Genomic DNA, 25,882 nt, shown 5'->3' on the forward strand with positions numbered 1-25,882 from the left:
CCTTGAGGAAAAACTGGATTAAGAAAAGTTTTGCCTGTTTCTGGCTCTGTAAAACAGACATGAGAGTGCAAACCACTCCCAGTTTTGCTCTGAATTGCTTTTCCATTTTTTTCCCTAGGGATTTGGGAGTCTCATTTGGATTTCTCATCCTCTAACCTGTGATATTTTATATTGACATGCTTTACCTACAATGTCTCTCCTCCCCTTTTAGCTCTGTCTGACTCAGAAATGGTGGCCCAAGGTATTATCTTTATTTTTGGTGGCTATGAGCCCACTACTGAGGCTCTTTCCTTCCTTTTTTATAAATTGGCCACTCACCCTCACATTCAGCAGAAGCTGCAGGAGGAGATTGATGCAACTCTCCCCAGTAAGGTGAGTGATGATACCTGGAGAGGGAAGGGGAAAGTGAATGAAGCCTCAGCACGAATGTCTCCTTGCCATTTCTCAGGAGATTTTTGCAAAAAGCATAAGTATCAAAATTTTCACTTGTGCTATTTAGGAAGGATCTCAAGAGTCAAACACAAAGGGGGGAAACATAGGTAATGCATACTACTCACAGAAATATAAGTAGTTTGAAACAATTGCTGGTCCTGGCATATCAGTTATCACAATAATGCCACATAAAAATCACGAAACCTCAGTGGCATCTAACAGTAAGCATCTATTGCTCTAGTGTCCACATAGTTATCTGCTGATATTGGCTGGACTTGCTTGGTTCTGGCTGTTGGCTGATCTAGGCTGGCCTTGGCTAAGCTGGCTAGGCTGACTCAACTCCACACTTGCTTCTCCTGCCTCTCAATCTCCACATGTCTACTTCTCAAGGCAATGGTAGATGGCAAGAACCAAAAGTCCAATCATATGGGTGATTTTCAAAACTCTCCTAGCATCACACTTAGCCAAATTTCCACTGGTGTAAAGCAAACCACCTGACCAACCCCAGAGTCAGAATGGGAGGGAAACACAAAGGTAGATGGCAAAGGGCATGGACCCAGTAAGGGCTGGAGAACTGGGACCATTAATTCCGTCTACTGCCCTGGGTACACTGCAGACTAGGAGGAGCCTTGTAACAACAAAGGGCTTAAAGTAGGAAACAGAGGATGTGAGTTTGAATCCTGGCTGTGGTTTTGGACAAAATTTATCACCTTTCAGGGTCCTGGGTCCTTCAAATATAAGGTAAGGATAGATCGTAGTGCCTTACTAAATTAGAGATGATCTGTCTTCTCTGGTAAACCACATATTGCAATTCTTTTCATTGTAATAAGATGGTCACCAGGCAAAAGAGAATTGCTAAAGCATTGTCTTCTTCCTCTTCTATAATAATACAATGACAAGAACACTATTGGCCAACATTTGCTTTTTTACTATATATGTCTGTTCTAGATGCTATTTATAAACGAATTTAATCTTCATAAAATTCTGTATAAGTCAGGAGAGGCTAAGTTATGCCTCAGTAGCAGATGAGCCCTCAAATCTCAGAGCTTTCATAGCAAAGGTTTACTTCTAACCCACATCTACATGACCAACATGGACTGTTAGCGGAGGATGGGAGCGGGCAGCTTGGCTCCACAGCGTTACTCGGGGATACAGGCTAAGAGGCTCCACCTTCCTGTAGCTGCCTTATCTGGAGCATGAGGACTTCCTGTTGTCTGGGGAATAAGGGACTCGAGCGTTGTTCACTGGCTTTTCAAATGATTTGTCCCCAAACTGACATAATCGCCTCAGTTCACAGCCCATTGGCAAAGCTGGTTTCCTGTAACTTCCAGTGGGCTGGGAAATACAGGGACTACATGGATACTGGGTGAGCAGTGAGTGTCTCTGCCACACAAGCCTATGAAGTGTCAACTCTAATTATCTCCATGTAACATTTCAGAAACCTGAGCGACAGAGAGATGAAATACTTTCACATACTAGTCGTGTACCTAGTGGTGAAAACGCCAACCTATGTGCCAGGGTGTCTGTCTCCTGAGCCAACTCTTACCCTCTACAATGTTGCCCCTTAAATATAACCCCACGTGACAGCCACGTGTCACTCCCACTGGTCTCAGATCTCTGCCAAAAGTGGAATTCTTTGTGGTGTGAGAAGAGCTGGCCTCTGGGGCTGGAGTGGCTTGTTTAGACCTTCAGACCTTACAGTCACCCCTGAAGGGACACTAAGAGACTGTTCCAGCAACAGAGGCTGTGGCTGAGGATAGGGTTCTCATCCTCTTGTAACTTTCCCTGGATCTGAAATTGTGTTCCTTGTAGCACCCATTTTACCCTTCTTTTGCATATTTGGTTTAAAAAGCAACTTGTTTCTCCCTAAATTATTTATAGAGTTTTAATATCATAAAGTATTTTCAGATTTTATAGGTATAGTCAAAAGAATTAGTAAATGAGATTTCTCAAGTAACAATTTTATGTTGAATAGAGGATTTGCATTTATACATTTCTTCCCTTGGTACAGATGTGTGGCCTCTCTTTTGAAAGGAAACAGTGACTTTGGCACGTTTCACTTGAGACTAAGGGTCATAGTCTATTAGTCATGTTTGTTCTTGTGAGAAAGAAAATACACTGCATAATGATGTGCAGGATTTCAGGCCCTGTTTAGGGGATTGTCCCAATGTTCTCGTATAGTCATAACCACTCCACACATCTCAGTGGGCCACTGAGCAGGTCAAAGGACATGATAGATATTATAACACCTATAAATGTTAAGGTCCTTTACCAGTTGAAATTATTCTCTGGAGCTCCTACCATTTCAACAGGACTATGTAGACTGAGTTGAAGTTTGATCCTCAATCTCAGTTTATCAAAATCTATTTCTTTCTTCCAGGCACCTCCCACCTATGAGTCCCTGGAACAGATGGAATATCTTGACATGGTGTTGAATGAATCTCTCCGATTATTCCCACTTACTGCTAGACTTGAGAGAGTCTGTAAAAAAGATGTGGAAATCCATGGGGTGTTGATTCCCAAAGGGACAGTGGTGATGGTGCCACTCTTCACTCTACACAGAGATCCGGAACACTGGTCAGAGCCTGAGGAGTTCCATCCTGAAAGGTAGGAGAACTCAGGGAAAGGAACCCTCTCTGATCCAGAGTGGTTCCAGCATATTAGACGCCTCTTACTGTAGGAGAAAATGAGTGATTGTACAATCATTTATTTGTGCATCTTTTTATTGTTTGACGTTTTTTCTTAATATAAGAGTGATCATTGTTCGAATCAAATTTTACAAACTGTGGACTAGAAAAAAGAATTATAGCTGTCTACATTCCTAATACCTTAAGATAGGCCTCATTAATAATTCGTTGTATGTCCGCATGGACATTTGTCTATGCATATATAGATTTTTAAAAACTAGAATGGTAGTATATTTAATTTGGTTTTGAACTGCTTACTTGATTTAACAGTAAACTATAAACAACATTCTATGTGAATTTGTGTGTGTATCTATCTATCTATCTATCTATATAATATATATGAGTGATTATATGCATATGCCATAATTTATGTAACCACTGTCTTATTTTAGGTGTATAGGCTTTTTATTTCCTTTAAGTTTTTCTGTCTGTTCTCCTTAGCTCTTTGAATTCATCACTAATGTTCCCACATTTCCATTTCTTTAAACACTGGCTATGTTTCCTCTAGCATTATTGTGAGAGTGCAGGCTGGGGACCTAGAGGTCTCATCCCTGATGGTTCAAGCAGCCTCACTAAGGACGGATGTGCACACAGGTGCCCTGGTTCTGTCTGTGGCTGCACACCTGGGCCAGCTCCCTTCTACCTCAGTACTTGGTGACCTTCCAAAGAGAAGTTCTCTGCTCTCTAGATGTCTGAGACTTCCTCCTTGGAGGGGTTGAGCATCCTCTTTTGGGAATTCAGAGTCAAGGTCTGGCTTCAGTACAGATTGGACTCTGGGAAGAGTTGATGCTTTCGCACTTATTGTACAGTGAGCAAAATTTGAGATGAATATTTTAGGGCACTAGCTGGGATCTAGACTTTTATGAGCTCCTGACTATAAGCTCCCTGATGGCAAGGACTTTATCTTGTTCGCCCTAGTGTCCTGAGTGCTGGCATAACCTCTACACATAGCACTTCTTGAAACAGGAAGTCAGAGTGGACCAAGTCCTCTGTTTTCTGGCCCAGGGAAACTCTGTGTTTCCCTGAAGCTCAGTAGCTCCCTCTCCTGCAGCTTCATGAACCTAAAACCAGAGACCACTCACTATTATTTCTTTTTTGCTGTTGCTGTTGTTCATTTCGGTTCACTTTACTTATTTATTTATTTTTTTATTGGAGTATAATTGCTTTACAATGTTGTGTTAGTTTCTGCTGTACAACAAAGTGAAGCAGCTGTATGTATACTTATATCCCTTCCCTCTTGGACCTCCCCCTCATCTTCCCCCATCCTGCCCATCTAGGTCGTCACAGAGCACAGAACTGAGCTCCCTGTGCTATACCACGGGTTGCCACTAGCCATCTATTTTACACATGGTAGTGTATTTATGTCAATCCTAATCTCCCAATTCATTTTTTTTCTTCTTTTTGCGGTACGCGGGCCTCTCACCGTTGTGGCCTCTCCCGTTGTGGAGCACAGGCTCCGGACGCGCAGGCTCATCGGCCATGGCTCACGGGCCCAGCCGCTCCGCGGCATGTGGGATCCTCCCGGACCGGGGCACGAACCCGTGTCCCCTGCATCGGCAGGCGGACTCTCAACCACTACGCCACCAGGGAAGCCCCTCCCAATTCATTTTTGATTCATTCAGTCGTCAAGCAGAGAGTTAGTGCTCACCTGCGTGTCAGGGACTCGGCCAGGCAGTGAGAAATCCAAATGTTTACAGAAAAGCCTATCATGGAGAATTTTTGACATATGCACAAGTATATTCTATAGGCACTAATCTATGGAAGACTCCTAATGTATCTATATGTGCCCATTCCCTGCCCAACAACCATCCCATGTCTCTGCTCCATCCACAAGCTACTGCTACCCTCCTCCATCTTCCCATATTATTTGAAGTCACAGTGTCTGTGAATATTCCAAAATGTTTTGCAAAGTAGGGACTCTTTAAAATATACATAATCGCAATGCTATTATCACTTTCCACAATTCCATATTTTTCCTTAATATATTCAAATACTGAGGAGTCAAATTTGAATAAAACAGAGGTCTAACCATCAAGGAATTTATAGGCTAGTGGAACAGATAGACAAGGAAATCAGTGGTTATTCTATAGTAGCGTCATATAGTTATGTAAATGTGACCTAAGCATACTGTGCTGTGGGGGAGACAGACAGACAGACAGACAGACACAAGGGGACGGGAAGGAAGGGAATACAAGGGGGAAATGACAATTTAAATCCTGGGAGATGATTCTCCTGCTTCCTTCCCCCATGAGCACATGACCGACATCAGTGTGCGTGGAGGTGGGAACCCACGTTTCCTTCAATCAATTCAGAACGTGAACATCTCACTGCCTGAATGTAAATTTAGTGTTTAGAGATAAATTTTTTTTTTTAAACAGCATTCATCTCATCTCCTCAACAGGACTGAAAGCTCCTATAGGGTCCAGGGAATGGGAAGGATCTGGAGTTTACCTTTCTCATAGCAAAATCACCACAGCAGGATTCAATGACTAGCTCACACAGGCATCCCTAATGCTACTAGTTGAGTGTTTCAGTTAAACCTCAGACTTTGAGCTCTTGTGGTTTTTCTGTTTCATTAATTTGTTTCATCTACTGCCGTGGAACCAAGTTCAGTAAGAAGAACAAGGAGAGCAGAAATCCTTACACACACATGCCTTTTGGAACTGGACCCCGAAACTGCATTGGTATGAGACTTGGTATCATGAACGTGAAACTTGCTGTTGTCAAAGTCCTGCAGAGCTTATCCTGCAAACCTTGCAAAGAAACACAGGTCAGACAGTTACCTAGCTGCATTAATTGTGTTTATTGTGAGTTTTTAAAACTGATATAGGGGCCTCCCTGGTGGCGCAAGTGGTTGAGAGTCCGCCTGCCGATGCAGGGGATACGGGTTCGTGCCCCGGTCTGGGAGGATCCCATATGCCGCGGAGCGGCTGGGCCCGTGAGCCATGGCCGCTGAGCCTGCGCGTCCGGAGCCTGCGCGTCCGGAGCCTGTGCTCCGCAACGGGGGAGGCCACAACAGTGAGAGGCCCGCATACCGCAAAAAAAAAAAAAAAAAAAAAAAAAACTGATATAGATAGATAGATATCATATGTATATATATATACACACGCACACACACACACATATATATGAATGTGTTCTATTCAAGGAATAATTTGTCATATTGGACATGAATGTATTTGGAGCCATCTGTGACCTTTAAGAGTCCTTCAGCTCTGGATAGCTAAGCCTGTGGCTTTGTAATGACCCAACTGTAAAGGTCATCTAGAGTCAATGCAGTTAGCATAACATGATTCTTTGCAGTCTTTTGAACCTCAGCAATATTTTAAATTTCATTTCAAGTCCACCGGAAGGAAGGGGAGGTGTGTGCAGTCATGAGAGCAGTGACGACCACATCATGGCTCTTCAGTGATGCTCTTCTCCACCAGAACTTACAGAAGCTCTCCTGGCAGCGGTCCTCGGCCACTGCTTGTATAATGAAATTATTGTGGTGCTTTAAAAAATCCTGATGCCTAGGTCATCTCATTTATTCTAAAATAATTCACCGGGAGTGTGGCATTCAAAGCACTCCCGTGGATTCTCCTGTGTAGTCACGGTGAGAACCCCTGCTGGAAAGCATTTCTGCCAGATGTGAAGGACTCCCACAGCCCCCTCACCTTCCAGGGGTCCTGCTGCCATCAAGCTGGGCTCCCTTTACCTTCTAATAATAACTCTATGTGTGCTCTTCCCCGCCCCCATTCTGTTCTTCCCCCTTCAAGTTCTAGCTCAATCCCGAGCCCCTCCATGGAGCCCTCCCCACCCAGTCCACAGCTCACTCTCCCCTCTGCTCTGTATCAGTCACCACAGGCTGGCATCATGGTTCCTACCACCTAACTTAACACTTTGTCATGGAACCATCCAGTTTGGTTCTATGTTTTCTTTACACCTATGAACGTCTTTAACTGTAGCCTCTCATTTTATTCCTTTCGTAAACTCTGAACGATGCCTCCCAGTCACCCAGCAAATGCTTAAGGAGTTAGATGTGCAATTGATTAGAGTTCTTGGATACAAATTGTGAACAATTTGAACTTTTGAAATTTAACAAATGACATTTGTGTACATGCCTGGTGTACATGTGTATGTCTATCTGCTGGGGACATATATGCATGTCATTTGAAATTTTAAAATAACAAGGTGTTACATTTATAGAAATATCTGGAATCTCTCCTCTGAGGAGCACAAAGAACAGTTGCCATTGTTCATTCATATCAAGCACGGCCCTGTAATAAGGCTTTTTTCTAGGAGTCACACATTCTGTAAGCAGCTACCCCATTTGAGTAGGCTTTCTCAGGGAAGAGGAGGATAGAGACGGTTTCCATTTTACTTGTGGGCATCTGTGTGTCCATAGTGTAGGTGTGTACAGAAAGGGGACTTAGCCCTGAGAGAAAGGGGGCCTCTGGCACACCTGGGAAGGGCAGATGCTCCCTGAAGCTCCACCCAGGCATCCACAGGCTGGGGCTTATCTCCTCCATGACATTTGTTTGCCCTTCAGTCAACTGAGATTAGAAGGTCACTCTGTTGGTTCCCCCAACACTGAAGGAGTGACTGGGTGAGAAAAGGGCTAAAAGTACTGGAACAAACACTGTAGGTCGTCAGAAGTTCACCATTTCCACTACATTTGGGAGACAGGAAATGTTAAAAAAAAAAAAAAAACAGGCATAATGCTTCACAACGACCTCTTCCGATCATGAAACTGGATGGGTTCTACTGGGAGAGGTGACTGGACTCTGCAGAAGTTGAGGAAGCCCGATGTAATTAACATGTGTGATTCCTACTAGGATTACCTTGCAAGTTTCAATGGACACAAAATTATCTTTACATGGCTCAAGATAGTTGGCCATAATGCCTAAGAATCTGGTAAATTTTAAAACCTCATTCTTTGTACCTAAAAGTTAAATCAAAAAAAGAACACAAGCCAACCAGATTTTTGTCTCTAGCCTGGTATGAAATAAGTGCTCAATAGATATTTTGTGGAAAGAATGATGGATGAATGCTTTCACTATCTCGTCTTGACACAACTTAAAGAATAAGTATAAACAATCACAAATAAGGCGGGAAGATTGGATGAAGCTACCAAGTTCCAGTTATAAGATACATAAGTACTAGAGATGCCACGTACAACATGATGGCCCTAGTTAACCTTTCTGTTTGGTGTATAGGAAAGTTGTTAAGAGAGTAGATCCTGAGAGCTATCACCTGAAGGAAACAATATTTTTTCTTTGTATCTATGAGCTGATGGATGTTAATGAAACTTACTGTGGTGATAATTTCACGACATATGTACGTCAAATCATGATGCTGTGCACCTTAAACTTATGAACTCCTGTAAGACAGTTATGTCTCAATAGGTGGAAATTTTAATTTAATAAAAAGATAATAAGGGAATGCGGCAAACAAGTTTACTCCATATATTTTATACATAAATGTGGCCAGTTCCTTGAAAGACACGACTATTAAAGTTCACCCTATGAAAAACAGATAAGCTGACTATCCCTGTATCTATTAAATACATGGAATTTGTAATTTTTAAAAAAGAATCAAAGGTATATGATGCTAAAACTAGCTGTTATATATTTGTAAAGCATTATTGTCCATAATGTATCTTATATATCAATACTTTGTTTCTCTTGCTGGCCGTGCTTCATTATTCGATTCTCACGTGTTTGTTTAACTGTTGCAGATGCACCTGAAATTAAGCCCTCAGGTACTTCTTCAACTAGAAAAACCCATTATTCTAATGGTTGAGCCCAGAGATGGGACCTTAACTGGAGCCTGACTTTCCCTAAGGACTTGCGCTTTGTTCTTCAAGGAAGCTGCATCCCAGGACAACAGAGGCCTTGATTTACTTTGTGATAAAACACAGAAATGAAGATGGGATTCACCTACTGCAATTGGTGGATGACTAGAGATTCTGCACATTCATTTAGCTTTCTCACTGTCTACGTGGAGTGTTATGCATTGTGTCATATAAAAGAGGTGATTAATAAGTGCCAGATATGCAAACTCAGCTTATCTGGTTCTCACAGAACTATCTCCACCCCACCACACCCCACTTAGGACCATCTGCTCCTCCTGAGCACTGATCAGAATGAAGATTTCTCACAAACTCTAATGAAAAGAAGAATGATTGTGATGACTGAAGTAGTGACATTTATATCACAGATTTTATTTTGAATATTCTAAATTAAATATTATATTGAGCAAGTCAATAAACATCTCTTTACAAAAGTATAATCTGATGCCTTTGTGCACATTAGGGAAGAATGTATACAACTGAATCAGGGAGATTCAGTGACTACTTGCTTTTGACCATCAAAATCACTGGTTGGTTGGGGACTTTATCAATACTCCAATTTGACTCCTATTAAATAGGTAAGAGCCTATTTTGCGACTTTGCCTATTGCTTAGAAAGTATATTCGTAGTTTATACCTACCTTTTTTGGAGCACATATTTTTTGTAACGCTCAACTGAGAAACTTATATTATTTGTTTTGATTTAATGTTTTCATCTCATCTCCCCTGATGTTTCTGGAAGGCAGGAAAGATGTTTTTCACACCTCTTTGCATTCCATCCTCAACTCCCAACTGTCTTAACCACAAAGATGTTTTTCACACCTCTTTGCATTCCATCCTCAACTCCCAACTGTCAACCACAATGAATGTGAAATAAAAGATGGTTAATTGGTCAGTTGTTCAGGCAGAAAGGCTACAAGCACTGATCAGTTTCAGTTGGTATCAGAAGCTGCCCAGGGCTCTTCCTTTCCCTTTTCTGCCCCCTCCCTCCATTTTTCCTTTCCCGCCTTGCCTTCCCTTCCTGGATAATCCAGTCCTAAAGTCATTGGGGGGTGGGGTGACAGAAGGTGGGCAGGCACACAGTGCAGGGTGGGGGCAGAGAAGGGAGGCACAGTGACTCCAAGTCAGAGACTGAGTAGGGAGGGGAAAGTGTCCACAGGAACAGCAGCCTGGCATGAGTGTGGGAACCCAAGCAAGGTGAGAATGTTGCCCACTCATATGCGTGGCCTGGCAAGGGCAGCCAGAGGCTAAATAGGGTGTGGAGAATGCAAGTAAGTTGAGGAGGTCATCCATGAGTGGAAAGGAATGAAGTGAGGACTAGCTACACAAAGGGGGAGTGATCAAGTAAGTAAGTATATAAAGGATGATGGAAGGCAGAATTCTCACTGTTGGAGAAGAGAGTCACTGAGTCAGAGAGGGAGAAACCAGAATAAATCCCGTGGAGTCAGCAACTGAAACTGAATGTGTAGTGTAAATCCATGCTTTTCTACATATGTAGAAGAGAGCTAGCTAGATGATATAGACAGATGATAGAAAGATAGATAGATGATGATAGATAGACGATAGATAGATAGATAGATGATAGATAGAAATGTGTGTATGTGTGTGTGTATAAAAATGCATATTGCCTACTTTTCTCTACTGATATGGTTTAGAAACAAAACACCAAAATAGCAATAAGCACACCTCGTGCCCAGATCTTGGCTTATAAAGATCATTTCCCACGGAAAGGAGCCAGGACTTCTTAGAGAAATCGCTGATTCCAGGACTGGGAAAGTACATGATGCCCATGGAACATCTTGGGCTAGAAGACAAGGAAATGTTAAACATCGACATGACAAAAGGACACAGAACCAGCCTGAGGGGCTTCCACTGACCAAATCAGGGACCATTTGAGCATGATAATAAATAAGGATAGTAAGAGTTGTTAAGCCACTCAAGAAAATAGGAAAACATAAGTACATACAGATATATGTAAATAAATTAATGAATGAATTGCAATTTGAAGAGGAAACTTACATAGCTTCAAAGTAGTGCTGCTCAAAATACCCATTAATTATAGAGGGGAAGGGGTAACTTCAGAGTGGAGAAACCTGGCAGACACTCCTTTCAAGGGATCAGAGAGCAGCATCAGGAACAGGATGATTTGATCTTGAGTCACCTGATAGGATGCAGTGAGAAGAACTCATCTCACCTGTGTGATATTCCCGCCAAGGAGGCAAACCTGAAGGAAATCCTGAAAAGAGTCAGGCAAACCCAAACGGAGGAACATTTTCCTCCTTGTCTGTAACTGGTTTGGAATCTTCGAAAGAGTCAACGTCTTGAAAACCAAAGATAGACTGAAAATGTTCCAGACAAAGGAGACTACAGAGAGGTGATATGTAAACACAACTCGAGGGCTGGGTCCTTCTGCTACAAGGACATTGTTGGGACAGGTGGGGGGAACTGGGGGCTCTGAGGTTAGACGGCAGTGATGTGTCAGCGTTAACTTCCTGACTTGGAGGTCATATTGTGGTCATGTAGAGATGTCGTCGTCTGTGGGTCATTCAGGGGGTGTGAAATATGAAGTTGGTGACTTACTCTGAGAAGGGTCAGGAAAATGGTTCTTTCAAAAGATTTTTCAGTAAGCTTGTGATTGTGGGGAGAGGGTCACAAAGGCAGCTTTCTTTGGGCTTATACAGCTCTCCCCACTCTCTCACCTTAGTTTTCTTTGTCTTATTTTATTCTAAGGAGGCAGGCACCACAGTGTGACTGAGAGATGGGGGGATCTGAAGCTGGAGCTCCTGGGTTTCAAATCCTAGCACCTTCCATAGCTGAGTCTAGACTAATCAGTGGTTTGGGGCAAATGAGACAAGCCCCCCATCCCTTGCATAGCTTGGACCAGAGAATTTGGCTGAATTTCAGTGCTTCTATGCCCCTCAGCTGAATGTCACTGTGAACACATTAGCTCAGGCTCAGCCACTGTCTTAGGTCGGGTTCCCCAAAAGCAGAACCTGAGGCGGGGGTTCTAGCACAAGTACTTGACTGAGAAAGTGCTCTCAGGATAATTGAATGAAGGGAGCTGGGTGCAGGAAGAGGAAAAGCTGAGTGAAGATGTGCTCTCTGTGGAGCCCAACCCCACAGAGAGCTCGGAGACAGTTTTGTAACCCAGAGTAGGTCCAAACTGGAGGCAGGGGCCAACCTTTCACAACCCATCAGTGAGTCATTGATTGGCCCTCCCATCCCCCAGGATGAACAAGCTCCCAGGTGAAGTGGCTTCAATTTGGCCCGGGGGGAGATTCTCTAGAGAACAGGACAGGCTTTAATCAGTAGCAGCCAATACTCCCAGTAACTGGGGGAGGAACGTGCGGCTCAGGGTGAGGGATCTGGTAACTGCCTGGAAGTACTGGCTGAATTTCATGAATACACGGTGTCTGTAAGGAGGGAATGAGCTCTTTGTTGTTCCTTTGAGATTTATCTTTTCTCTGCCAACAATGGACTCAACTCTGGGAACTTTTTAGAAACAATTTCTGCCCCAGGGTAGGAGGAGGAGAGTGGGAGGGGTTTCAACCCAGGGTCTTTGACATCCTACAGGGGTGGGGAGACCTGGGGCTGGAGGGCCTGCTCAGGGCCCTGAGCTCACAGAGCTGGACAGACACCCCCAGCCCCAATTAGAATCCAGGAAATAATGTCCTGAACATTTATGACTCAGTGGCTCCACACACAGCAGTTGGCAAAAGAGGCATTTAAACACAATCAATAAGAAGGAAAAAAGGAGTTTAGAGTCAGCAAACTCCCAACCTTTTAATTATCTTTTCAACTCCGATTTGAACTCATGTCTGCTCCTCTTGCTAACAAAATATACATTTCATAACTTGGACTACACTATAACACTCGTGTATTAGCCACTAGTTGAACTTTTTGATCTCGTATTGAGTGGACATTTCTAGAGGGTCTGGTAAGGGTCAGGTATCTGATGGACAAGGTCACATGTTCTCTTCACTCAAAGCCACTAGGAGGCCGACTCACAGATCCAGGTCCCAAGCCTGGAACCGGGGGCTGGTGTGGTCTGGGCTCTTTTAGGAGGGAAAGACATAACCTTTTTTTCTTCTTTTCTTTTTTGGCTGTGTCCCACGGCGTGTGGGATCTTAGTTCCCCAACCAGGGATCGAACCCCTCCTCCCTGCATTGGAAGTGCAGAGTCTTAACCACTGGACCGCCAGGGAAGTCCGGGGAAAGACATAATTATTAACACTCATTCTATAGATTAGGCAACTGAGGCTGAGACAGTTTAAATAACTCACCTAGGGCCTGCATATCAGTCACATTCAGTGGATCCCTACTAGTCAGCTGTCCACACAATAGGAGCATAGATATCCCTGGAGTCCATAGAAAGCTCAAGAGCCACCGTGGGGCACGTTTGCAACCACAACGTTTGCTTGTCTTCCTCTATCTATGGCAAATTCTCACAGATTCTTAACCATTTTGATTCTGCAGTTGCAAATGTCAGAATTCCAGAAATTTTACTACTTTACAACCACTAGGTGGCTATCATAAAAGAAAAGATAAAAAGCAAATGTTGGTGAGAATGCGTAGAAATTGAAACACTGATTCTTTGCTGGCAGGGACATTTCTAGGAAGAAAAAAGCTGCATGGGTAACAATCTGTAGACTTCTCTTGTTTGAAGGATTTCAAGTATTCTGTAGTGTGGGCAGCCATGGAGACAAAGGCAGATTAGTAGTGATTCAAGGCCAGTGGGTTTAGTTGACTTTCTGTGACCTTTGGGCTTACTGATGACACTGATTGAGTTGTTTATTGATTTTCCACAGAGTAAGAACTCAAGAGAGGTCAAACTGGAGTGTCCATGATGCTTTGCCAAATATCAAGGCAGACAGAGCTCTGCAGATGGAGCACAGGTGGCCCTTCTGTTGGCTGCAGCTCCAGTTCCACTCCCTTCTCAGCACATAAACTTTCCAGCCTCGCTCAATCTCCACCTGACATGACCGAAGCTCCACACTCAGAGGCAGGCAAAGAGCAGCACATGCAGCTGAAGGGAAACTCAGAGGAGGGAATCACGGAGGAAAGTGGCCATGGACCTGATCCCAAGCTTTTCCATGGAAACCTGGGTTCTCCTGGCAACCAGCCTGATGCTCCTCAATCTGTGAGTAACTGTCCAGGCTCATCTCCTCTGTAACCTTGGACCTGGGGTGCTAATCGTGTCCCCCTTTCCCTTTACTGTTTGAAGATCAAAGTTAATGGAGGGGAAGTTGCTTAATAATTGTGTGCTACAAACCAAAAAGTTTACTATTGACCTTACCCAGATCTGTTGAAGGAGTTAACGCCCACCCAGACCCCCAAGTTCCTATTATTGTAGTTAGGAGGATTTAATGACAATTATTTACTCCTGTGGATGATTTTCTGATTGACTGCCAGTTTGCATAGACCTAGACTAACCAACCAGAATCCAGCAAAGGCAGATTTGAAACAACTGGCCCATGTGCAGTGCAGTCCTCACCCCTTCCCAAGCTTCGGGATCCTGGAGGCAGGAAGAAGGAACTTGGGTTTTTGTCTCATTACTTTCATCTTCTGGGTTTTGTGTCTGCTGCAAAAGACCTCTAGAAGGATTGGCCCCTGTGCCACTTGGGGGTTCCTTCTTCCTTACTTCCCATCACAGGTATCATTTACACAAGACAACTGGTGTACCCTGACTTTGTTCGGGGTGGGGCTGGAGACTGATCACCCTTCTCTTCAGACTCAGCCCTCCCCCTTTTCTGTGCCCACCTGCACTCCCTTCCTAGGATTTAAGTCCCCCACCCTGTACTATGCAGAACTATCTAGCCCCAAATGAGGAGTCTTTAGATCAGAGGAGTCATGGCAGAAATCTGGAAATTTTAGTCATTTCCTTCACCTTTTCTTCCAGTCTCTGGGAGGGTTAGCATTAGTATATACACTTATTTTCGCCTTGATCTGAAGTCTGCTAACAGTCTGCAAAGGCATGAGACCTAAAAGGCAGTTTGTATTTAAAATATTTATTTCCCTTTAATACAGTACAGGAGGACGAATCCAAACCACCTAGCAGAGGAATTCCTTTCTTGGCATCATGGAGCAGGGTAGGAGAACAGAGTGAGTAGGGAAAGCCTCCTCCATGTCACATTTGACCTCTTTCTCCACTTCAGTTTCATTGAGTGTAGGAAATCATGATGACATGAACATAGATAATATATACCTCATTTCGCTTCTTTGAAAGATGGGTGAGAATTCAAGGCATTGTGGTGACAAATTTTCCTTCTGATGACATTATAAAATTAATTGATATGGTTTAATTTCATTCTATTTAATACCAGTTTTTTTTACTGATGTAAAACTATTTCCAGCATATTTTTGGGGGGATAAAAGAGGGCTGCTGTTCAGTATTTTTTACCATAAAGGTAGGTATATAAACTCACACTTCTAGAACAAAGTGAGGAAAATGAATCTAGTGTAAAGTGTGTATATACATCTATGATACAGATTGTTTTAAATATACCTGACAACAGGTTATTTTAATCTCTCAGGGCAGGTGAGTAATTGTGCCTGGAAGCCAGTGATGATGTGAGAGGCATCCAGGTGGGGTCAGGATGAAGGGGGAAAATATTCCTCATTCCTCAGAGCAAACCTCCCTTGGTTCCACAGCGGGTCAGCAGATTTAGCATCTCATCTGCTTGAGGCCTGGGGGAAGGGACACCATCTAAGCCACACTGTGTGGTCCGTCTGGCAGCGGGTCCAGCACTAGACAATGTCACCATGAAGCAAACATTCCTGCAGCCTTAGAAGATACTGATGCAGCCAAGAGTCAGTAGCTGCAGGCAAAGCTCTCCTTAATGCCAACAAAATGTAAAGACTATAAAAATGATTGGCTTTACTGTTAGCCCCTTCCTTTTTACCCAAAGCAGCATTACTCTACCAGAAAGAGGGAAGTTGGAAAGAAAGCAAAGAATTCACCGAGCCCACTTTCTGCCTTGATGTGGAGCCTTGTAAGTTTAGACACTAGACGAAATCTTTCCTTGGGATCAGTGTTCTGACACGGTCGCTCAATTGCTTGGCATCACTTTTTCTTTTTCTTTTTTAATACTTGGAGACTTTTTTCTCTTATTTATTTCTTTTATTTCTTTATTTATTTTTGGCTGCACTGGGTCTTTGTTGCTGCATGTGGGCTTTCTCTAGTTGCAGCGAGCGGGGGCTGCTCTTTGCGGTGTGCGGGCTTCTCATTGCAGTGGCTTCTCGTTGCAGGGCATGGGCTCTAGGTGCGCAGGCTTCAGTAGTTGTGGTGCATGGGCTTAGTTGCTCCGTGGCATGTGGGATCTTCCCAGACCAGGGCTTGAACCTGTGTCCCCTACATTGGCAGGCAGATTCTTAACCACTGCGCCACCAGGGAAGCCCTTGGCATCACTTTTGAATTCATGTAACCCATTGAAAGGTCAGAAGCAGAATTTGATCTGCCCTGGTTGTGATGGCAAAGGAAGGACCTGGGTGGAATAGCCCAGGCCGCCCCCTTTTTTGGCAGTTGGTGCTCAGACCTCCACCAACTGCTCTGGAGGAAGGGTAGAAACACCCAGCGGGGCTTGGCCAAAGTACCTATTGGGCCTGTCCAACAGGCACGTCCTTTCATGCAATTTGGGGGGTTTATTTTATCACGTATTATAAGGTTTGCTGGATTTGTAGAGAATATTTAGTCTTGTACTACTGTAAAGTCTAAACTCCAAACAGGAAGAGACAAAGTCTTAATCAACCATTCCAGAACATTTTGTGCTTATTCATTCTATCTTGCATGATACATCTTTTGCTATCCACAGGAAGGTACCTGAAGTTTGGAAGAGCCCCTTATCTTTTAGGGAAAATGGCTTGTAGAGCATGTTGAACCATTTATCCATAGCATACTTTCCTAATTTGCCTCTACTGTGTTAGTCTTGGAGGCCTAGCAAGTTCATGTTTAAAACCTTTGCTGGCAATCTCTTTGCTCAGCCTCTCTTCTCCTCCACTCTGTTATCTCTCAGAAACACAGGAATGAGAATGCTTGCAAGATTTCAAAACCCCCAGCTGTGGGATTCCACACAGGAAACATAAAGATGCGTTGCCAGCAGGTCTGTCACAGAGAGTGTCAGAACTTACCGGGTTGTGGAGACAGTTAACACAGAGAGACAGTAAAGTAACTGCTTTGTTACTGATATCTTCCAAAAAATGAGTGTGCCTGGGACACTTAGCAGGTGAGTGTCACTGGTTGGAAGACCAGGTACCATGATGGGGGAATGATCTGGAAATGGATCCCTTAGTCATTGATTCCTTTGTACAGTTTCATTCATGGAACATATGGTTAATCACCCTTCTCTGTAGCCCACGTCAACCACATTGCATGACAACAGAGACTTGGGTGTAGCTGAAAGGGGCTCATATTTCCACGATGGCAATGGAATCCTTGAATGCAGTTTGCATTCCATAGAAATAAAAACACTGGTTGCTCCAAGGCCTATTTCTGTAAATAGGTTTCAGAAGAATCAGATCCCAACATGGGGTCAGGGCATAGAGGTAAGGAAAAGCAAGTCTCCAAGTAATCTGTAAGAACACTGTCACATTCGGCTCTCAGTAACTGTTATTGAGTGGACGAAGTTAAGCAAGATTCATTATCAGAACTGAAAAAAAATGTTTCCCCTTTCAACCTAGAATGAGAATCTAAATAAGCATGAATGAATTTTCTGGAAGAATTCCAGCCTCAGCTTCTCAGGAACACTCAAATTTGGGAACATTTATCAAGTATTCAATCTCGGATTGAGATCATGGAGACTTCAGCTGCTTTTAGCTAATCATCATTACCTTCTGTGGGTCTCACAGTGGAGGTGGGGAAGGAAGTGATGAGTGAAGAAAATATGCTTTTGGAGTTGCTGATATTATTTATCACCCACATGTTACCTCCCAAGGTTGACTGTTCCAGTTCTGAGTCAGTGACTGGCCAGCTCCAGCACTTATTCCACAATTCCTGTGACCTGGTTTTTCTCTTTCTTTATAGATATGGGACTTACTCACATGGACTTTTTAAGAAGCTGGGGATTCCTGGGCCAACACCTCTGCCCTATTTTGGAAATATTCTGTCCTACCGTAAGCTATGTGCTGTTTGAACTCTCTCTTTTGATCCTTATGGTTGCAAATCCAAGCTGAGTTCCATCCCCAAAATGTACCTTCTCAGGAGAAAGTTCTGAGGTTTCACACTTTTCAGAAATAGCATCATAGGCCCCACCCAGCACATGGCCAGTTTTGTCTATTGTCAGCTGTTAGGAGCCTCAGTTTTTCCTCAGTCAGACAGCCCAGCTCTCTAGCTGATTCAGCACGGGATTTGATGTTCCAACTTGTGAGTATTGTGAAGAGGATTTTATTTCTGCCAGATTCAGATTCCCAAGAAGGATCAGTCCTATTTAGCATTAGGAGAAAAGCATGGAGGGGTTAGCTGTGTAACTATGGCTCATTAGCTGTGTAAATGAGAGTCAGACTTTCCTGTTGGTAGGATAAGCTCCGGGTGTTCTTTTATTCTTCGTTCTGGATTGATGGGAACTTCATTGTCTAAGGCAGTCTGAGTACTCCTCATCAGGTAGTTGGCACATACTCGAATTCTCTCAAGACCTGCTCAGCCCTGCAGTTGTTTCCGTGACTCTGCTCCATTGCTACTCAGGACATTTTGGGGGGTTTGAAAGATGGAGCAAGAACTTTCTGCTTTGATTCTCGGCCTTCAAAGGGGCGCCTCATGGGTGAGTCAGAGCAGAGAGTGAGTATAACTGAGATAAGATGCTGGCTGTTTATCAACTTCAGATATTTAACCACTAAATGAATTGTGTGGGGTTTTTTTAAACAAAGGCAGAATCACCTATACAAAATCACTAAAAAAGGAGATGATTTGATGAAATTATTAGAAATTTAAATCAGGGAACGGAATGTACTAGGTGAGACATGGACTGTGAATTTTAGTGGAACCTCTGTGGTTAATCCAGTTCTAATGCTTTGCCCATGGCCTGACCCCTGGATGGACGGTTTCAAGTTCACATCCAGACAGAAATCAGGCAGAGACTTCTGTGCCAGCTGCTCTCTGCCTCAAATTTCCTTCCCTGCAGCCCTGGGCTTGTTCCTCAGATTCTAATTCTCCCATCAGAGGCCTAAATTGTCTCATTATTGCCTAAGAACTTCCTGAATTTTATTTCCCTCTGAAAAAGCAAATTTCCTTTCCAGCTTTCTCAGGTCAACCCCTTAGTTGATGGACACCAAGATTCATATTCCTTAGACTTTCTTTTAGTTAAAATAGCACAACTTAAACTTTACAACAAGATTTTTTTATTCACTGAGGTGAAAACTCAGGGCAAGTGTTTTCATTGCACTGTCCTTAGTGTACTTGTGGCATCTCCCCTTCTTTTCAGTGTTGAGCTGGAAAACAGGAAAGTGAGTCCACTTTGTCATTCATTCATTCACTCACTTTCTCACTCAACACACCTGCCTTAGACTTATTTAAATCTGCTAGACACTAGAGGTCACTGGTGCTTTAACTTCCTGATTCTTAAGAATTCTAGAAAGGGCTCAAGAGATGAACGAAAAGGATGTTTAACTAGGAGATCAAAGTGTGCGTAGGAAACTCTTAGTTTTTCTCAGCTTCAGTTTTCTCATGCTTCCCTGGAGGATTATCTCAGAGGGTTATAAGATCTTGGAGACACACATGCACAAGCAAAAACACTTCAGAAAGACAAGGAGTAATTAGTATTTACAGACAAGGGTAAGAGTGACTAAATTCTCCATTTCAAATACATCCTCCATTTACCCTCCTTTCCCCTAAGACATCCCTGGATGAGAGCTTCCTTACAACTTCCCATGAAAAATAGTAAGACTGATTTCATGGCATTCACGTCATTTTTGTCCCAGTTAAAGGTAGGGCTCAATACATTTAGACTAATAATCTAATTCTGTTTCCCCTACAGGGTGTTTGGGATTTTGACAAGAAATTGTTTTAAAAGTATGGAAAAATGCGGGGGTAAGTACTCTGGAAGCTTCCATTGGATAGACTTGTTATGACGAGGTGCCCCCTGTGGTGTGGAAGACAGTCCAGAGCTTCCTAGGATGAAGTCATCTATTGTAAAGCTTTGGAGGCTTATTCCTCCAGGGATCCCAGATGTCACCAGGTATCCAGGTCCACAGTCTGAATCAGGCCTGGAGAGTCACAGGTCATCACTTTGCTCCAGGCTTTGAGGCCCAGGGACTCCTAGGATCACTTTCTGTCCAGTGTCTCCCTCTCCCCCTTTTCTCCTTTTTTCTTCCTTAGGGCACATTTAATTACACAAAATGCATAATTCCAAACCCTTCTAATATGTGCTCATAAATTTATGTCATTATACCTTTCTCACTGATTCACTTTAAATTATAAGCCAGAAATCATTTTTGTAAGTTTTGGATTTAATATGTTTTATGGAAACAGGGTTGGGGGGCACAGATAAATAGAATGGGAAACAATTTATGTTCTTTTTTTTTTTTTTAACACTGTCTACAAGTATGGAGTTTGGGGGTTTTTTTTTAAGCAAAGAATTTCAGTAGAACTGTGTATAATTAGTCCATTATTCTATTCCTCTGATTTTGAAGAATTGTTGGATATTTCTAACCCACATTTTCCCCAGGTGGGCTAATTGACTTGATGATATTGTAGAGTGGCCAGGATTGATTGCAGCAGGAGTTCCCTTTCAGAGATGTTGGAGGTTTGGTGAGAGTAGCAGGCTAGTAGTCATGTAGTGCTTGTTTGCCAGAAACAAGTGGGAGAAGGTTCTACATCTCCGTACCTCTTCATCTTCTCCCAACAAGTCCTCACAAACCATCAGGCCCTGCTGAGTTGGCACAGCCCCAAAAGGCAATGTGATCGAGTGGACAGAACACATAGCCCTTGCATTACCACTGGCCCAGCTCCAACTGCCGCTCCAACATTTAGTACTTTCCAGCTCTGGATGGAGTAACTTTTTCATCATGGATTCCAGTTCTCTCTTTAGAAAATGGTTCTCATGCTTGGGTATAAATATGAACCACCTGGGAGGGCTTGTTAAAACCACGGACTTTGTGGGAGTTCCCTGGCAGTCCAGTGGTTAGGACTCAGCACTTTCACTACCGTGGGCCCGGGTTCAATCCCTGCTTGGGGAAATAAGACCCCACAAGCCACGTGGGGCAGCCAAAAAAATATATATATAGTCTGACTCCACCCACCAACACACTGAACCTAGAGGATCTGGGATGGGGCCCAAGAATCTGAATTTTAACTCAGAGTGTAAGAAATACTAAGGCTGGAGTGATATCATGAGTATAAAGGGTTACCCCAAACCACTACCCCTTCTGAACCCAGGTGTTTTTGAAAAAACATGATGGGAAGAAGGGAAATCATCCAAGAAATATGGTCAATCAGATGAAAAAGCAGATTAAGTGCCTCCTCAATCCCTTCTGTCACTGCTTCAACACTAAATGCATATGACACTCACTTAAACCCTCTCAGTTTTAGAATATTTTTTTGAAATAATGCACTGGTTCTCATCCATTTTTTTAAACATTTTTATTGGAGTATAATTGCTTTACAGTGGTGTGTTAGTTTCTGCTTTATAACAAAGTGAATCAGCTATACATATACATATATCCCCATATCTCCTCCCTCCCACCCTCCCTATCCCACCCCTCCAGGCAGTCACAAAGCACCGAGCTGATCTCCCTGTGCTATGCGGCTGCTTCCCACTAGCTATCTATTTTACATTTGGTAGTGTATATATGTCCATGCCACTCTCTCACTTCGTCCCAGCTTACCCTTCCCCCTCCCCATATCCTCAAGTCCATTCTCTATGTCTGCGTCTTTATTCCTGTCCTGCCCCTAGGGTCTTCAGAACCAGTTTTTTAGATTCCATATATATGTGTTAGCATACAGTATTTGTTTTTCTCTTTCTGACTTACTTCACTCTGTATGACAGACTCTAGGTCCATCCACCTCACTTCAAATAATTCAATTTCATTTCTTTTTACAGTTGAGTAATATTCCATTGTATATATGTGCCACATCTTCTTTATCCATTCATCTGTCGATGGACACTTAGGTTGCTTCCATGTCCTGGCTATTGTAAGTAGAGCTGCAATGAACATTGTGCTACATGACTCTTTCTGAATTATGGTTTCCTCAGGGTATATGCCCAGTAGTGGGATTGCTGGGTCATATGGGAATTCTATTTTTAGTTTTTTAAGGAACCTCCATACTGTTCTCCATAGTGGCTGTACCAATTTACATTCCCACCAACAGTGCAAGAAAGTTCCCTTTTCTCCACACTCTCTCCAGCATTTATTGTTTGTAGATTTTTTGATGATGGCCATTCTGACTGATGTAAGGTGATACCTCATTGTAGGGTTTTTTTTTTTTTTTTTTTTTTTTTTTCTGTATGCAAGCCTCTCACTGTTGTGTCCTCTCCCGTTGTGGAGCACAGGCTCCGGACGCACAGGCTCAGCAGCCATGGCTCACAGGCCCAGCCGCTCCGTGGCATGTGGGATCTTCCCGGACTGGGGCACGAACCCGTGTCCCCTGCATCAGCAGGCAGACTCTCAAGCACTGCGCCACCAGGGAAGCCCTCATTGTAGTTTTGATTTGCATTTCTCTAATGATTAGTGTTGTTGAGCATCCTTTCATGTGTTTGTTGGCAATCTGTATATCTTCTCTGGAGAAATGTCTATTTAGGTCTTCTGCCCATTTTTGAATTGGGTTGTTTGTTTTTCTGATATTGAGCTGCATGAGCTGCTTATAAATTTTGGAGATTAATCCTTTGTCAGTTGCTTCATTTGCAAATATTTTCTCCCATTCTGAGGGTTGTCTTTTTTCTTGTTTATGGTTTCCTTTGCTGTGCAAAAGCTTTGAAGTTTCATTAGGTCCCATTTGTTATTTTTGTTTTTATTTCCCTTTCTCTAGGAGGTGGGTCAAAAAGGATCTTGCTGTGATTGATGTCATAGAGTGTTCTGCCTATGTTTTTCTCTAAGATTTTAATAGTGTCTGGCCTTACATTTAGGTCCTTAATCCATTTTGAGTTTATCTTTGTGTATGGTGTTCGGGAGTGTTCTAATTTCATTCTTTTACATGTAGCTGTCCAGTTTTCCCAGCACCACTTATTGAAGAGGCTGTCTTTTCTACATTGTATATTCTTGCCTCCTTTAACAAAGATAAGGTGACCATATGTGCGTGGGTTTATCTCTGGGCTTTCTATCCTGTTCCATTGATCTATATTTCTGTTTTTGTGCCAGTACCATACTGCCTTGATTACTATAACTTTGTAGTATAGTCTGAAGTCAGGGATCCTGATTCCTCCAGCTCCGTTTTTCTTTCTCAAGATTGCTTTGACTATTCAGGGTCTTTTGTGTTTCCATACAAATTGTGAAATTTTTAGAACAAGAGTTCTTGACATGGCTGTGTCAGGTCTGGCACTATATTGGCAAATTTAAAATTTTTATCTTATGCATATATATATGTGTGTGTGTGTGTGTGTGTGTGTGTGTGTTATGTAATTCATATATATGTATATGATTTCTTGTATAATTACTTTAGACAGTATTTTATCCCCATTTTGCCAATGAGTAAAGTGAAGTTATAAGACACTAATAATGATAGCTAAATGAGGCTGAATTTGACTCTCTGGTCAATATTTTCTGAATTGTGTGAATAGATATTTTTCAGTTCTCATGGTCTCAAGCACTTCATCAAGGAAGTAACTGACAAAATATACCTATGTTGGGTTTGACACTACAGTTGTTAATTTACAAAATTCATCTAAGTACATATATATTATTGATAGTATATACTATATATAGTACTATATATATCATATCACATATGCAATTAATATACATATCATATAATATTAAATATATGCATTTACATAGATAGATATATACTCTCATTATAGTTTATGAAGTTGCTTTCATAGGAATTACCTCATTTGATTTTTATAATAAAAGTGAGTAATTTTTTAAATTTGAAGTTTAAAAGGGATAAGAGTCTTTCCAAAGTCATACAGCTGACAGATGTTGTGTGTCCTCATCAGAATTCTTTCTACCACCCAACCACATCTCTTCCAGCTCCACTCCTTTCTGAAGAGCATCCACTTTAACAACAGTGCTAGGGACCAGGTATATTTGGATCAGCAAAGAATCTCTGAGAAACAGTATGATATTCTCAACTTTTGGAACTTTCCCGATGGACTTGGGCTTCAGGTGAAAGTAGGACAGTTTGTCCCACAGGCTCCACGTGGACAAGATTTTTCCATCTATGAAGAGTTGATCGATTGGGCCATCAGATTTAAAGAGGTTGGTTGCTGGATATTTATGACACTTAGGTATTTAGAACAGAGCTGGGTCATGAGCACTTTGGTGACCTCCTCCAGGTCAACACGAGAAGCCGAGCGCCCCCTTTCTAACTTGAGTAATTTTCTAAGTTTCCTTCAAATCTGAGCAATTTTCCCTTCCTAGTGCCTAAGGGATTTGGGAAAAATACATCTAATCAAGTATATGCTCCTAACATTTGGTAGAGTTAGTGTCATGCAGTACAGAAGAGCATCCAATCCAGTCAATGAATGGGCTCCTTTTTCAAAGTAAAACTTGCTGGTTGTCCCTGAAACACTCTGGTTATACAGGACTAGATCACATGTGCAGGTTTCAACAAGACTTTTCTCTGATTTCTCGAGACTTCTTGCTCTGTGTGCAGCAAAAGCGGTGGCCCTGGATGGAGGAAAGCTCCCCAGTGGGGACAGGCTGCCTGCTACTTTGACTGCATGCGCTGCCCAGACAAGGAGATTTCCAATCACACAGGTACTGATCAGGAGGAATTTCCTTCCTCACCCTTTCATTTACATTCTTATTTGTCCCCCAAAAGTGAAGGATCTAGACTATGACTGAAATCTTCAAGTTCCCTCATTTACTCAGCAATTTCACTATTAAAGTTAATCCCCTAAAGTATGAAAGGGATATGAATTAATATCCCTTTGAAAGGATACTCTTCTCTTTGGTTTATTCCTACTCATCTTTTTGACCCTTAGCATTATCTTCTCAAGAAAATATTTTTAAGGACCATCCCAGAAGGACCTATGTTTGTTTCTACCAGGAAACTTAATACACAGTATTATGAGTATCTTGGTTTTATTGTACATGTTACTCTCAACCAAACCCTGATCACACTGAAGGTTGTATCTTATTCTGCTTCCTTTCTCACGTGCCTAGCACCATTCATAACACAAATAAGTATTCAGAAATAATTTGTGTGATTTCACAAATGAAAAAACATCCTGTATTACTGCTGTGAGCCTGTATTGTACAATGTGCTGAGGATAAATTCCGGTACCCCTCATTGTTCAATCATGCCTATGCTCTGCTAGTTCAGAGTCAAGGAGAGGAGATGAATATGCGAGCTGAACACACGGACCATGGCCACTATACAAAAATGTGGGGGAGGATTTAACATTACTTTGGGAGGTCAGAGAATTTTCCACAAGGTGTGCAGGTTTTATTATTATTATTATTATTATTATTATTTTTTTTTTTTTTTTGCGGTACATGGGCTTCTCACTGCTGTGGCCTCTCCCGTTGCGGAGCACAGGCTCTGGATGTGCAGGCTCAGTGGCCATGGCCCACGGGCCCAGCCGCTCCGCGGCATGTGGGATCCTCCTGGACCGGGGCACGAACCTACATCCCCTGCATCGGCAGGCGGACTCTCAACCACTGCGCCACCAGGGAAGCCCCAGGTTTTATTATTGACTTCTGAAAGTTGAAAAGGATTGTATCAGCTGAATAAAGGGAGGAAGAATTCCTTGTCAGAAATAAGTGGTACATTTTTCCCACTCTTCAGGGACCTGAAAAAAAAAAAAAGTCTAATGTGGCTGAAAAACAGCAAGTATAGGGTGG

General features: G+C 42.6%; 1 protein-coding gene across 1 annotated transcript in view; it reads left to right on the forward strand.

The window, feature by feature from the left end:
- LOC132476621 (cytochrome P450 3A29-like) overlaps nucleotides 1-8,934 on the forward strand; it is a 29,478-nt gene extending 20,544 nt beyond the window's left edge. Inside the window, 5 exon segments of the mRNA XM_060078700.1 lie at nucleotides 212-372; nucleotides 2,813-3,039; nucleotide 3,078; nucleotides 5,728-5,889; nucleotides 8,839-8,934. Of these exon segments, the coding sequence (XP_059934683.1) occupies nucleotides 212-372; nucleotides 2,813-3,039; nucleotide 3,078; nucleotides 5,728-5,889; nucleotides 8,839-8,934 (647 nt within the window).
- Nucleotides 8,935-25,882: the final 16,948 nt, after the last annotated feature.

Source organism: Mesoplodon densirostris, chromosome 16 (genome assembly GCF_025265405.1).
Source record: "Mesoplodon densirostris isolate mMesDen1 chromosome 16, mMesDen1 primary haplotype, whole genome shotgun sequence".
In the NCBI taxonomy this organism is placed as follows: Eukaryota; Metazoa; Chordata; class Mammalia; order Artiodactyla; family Ziphiidae; genus Mesoplodon; species Mesoplodon densirostris.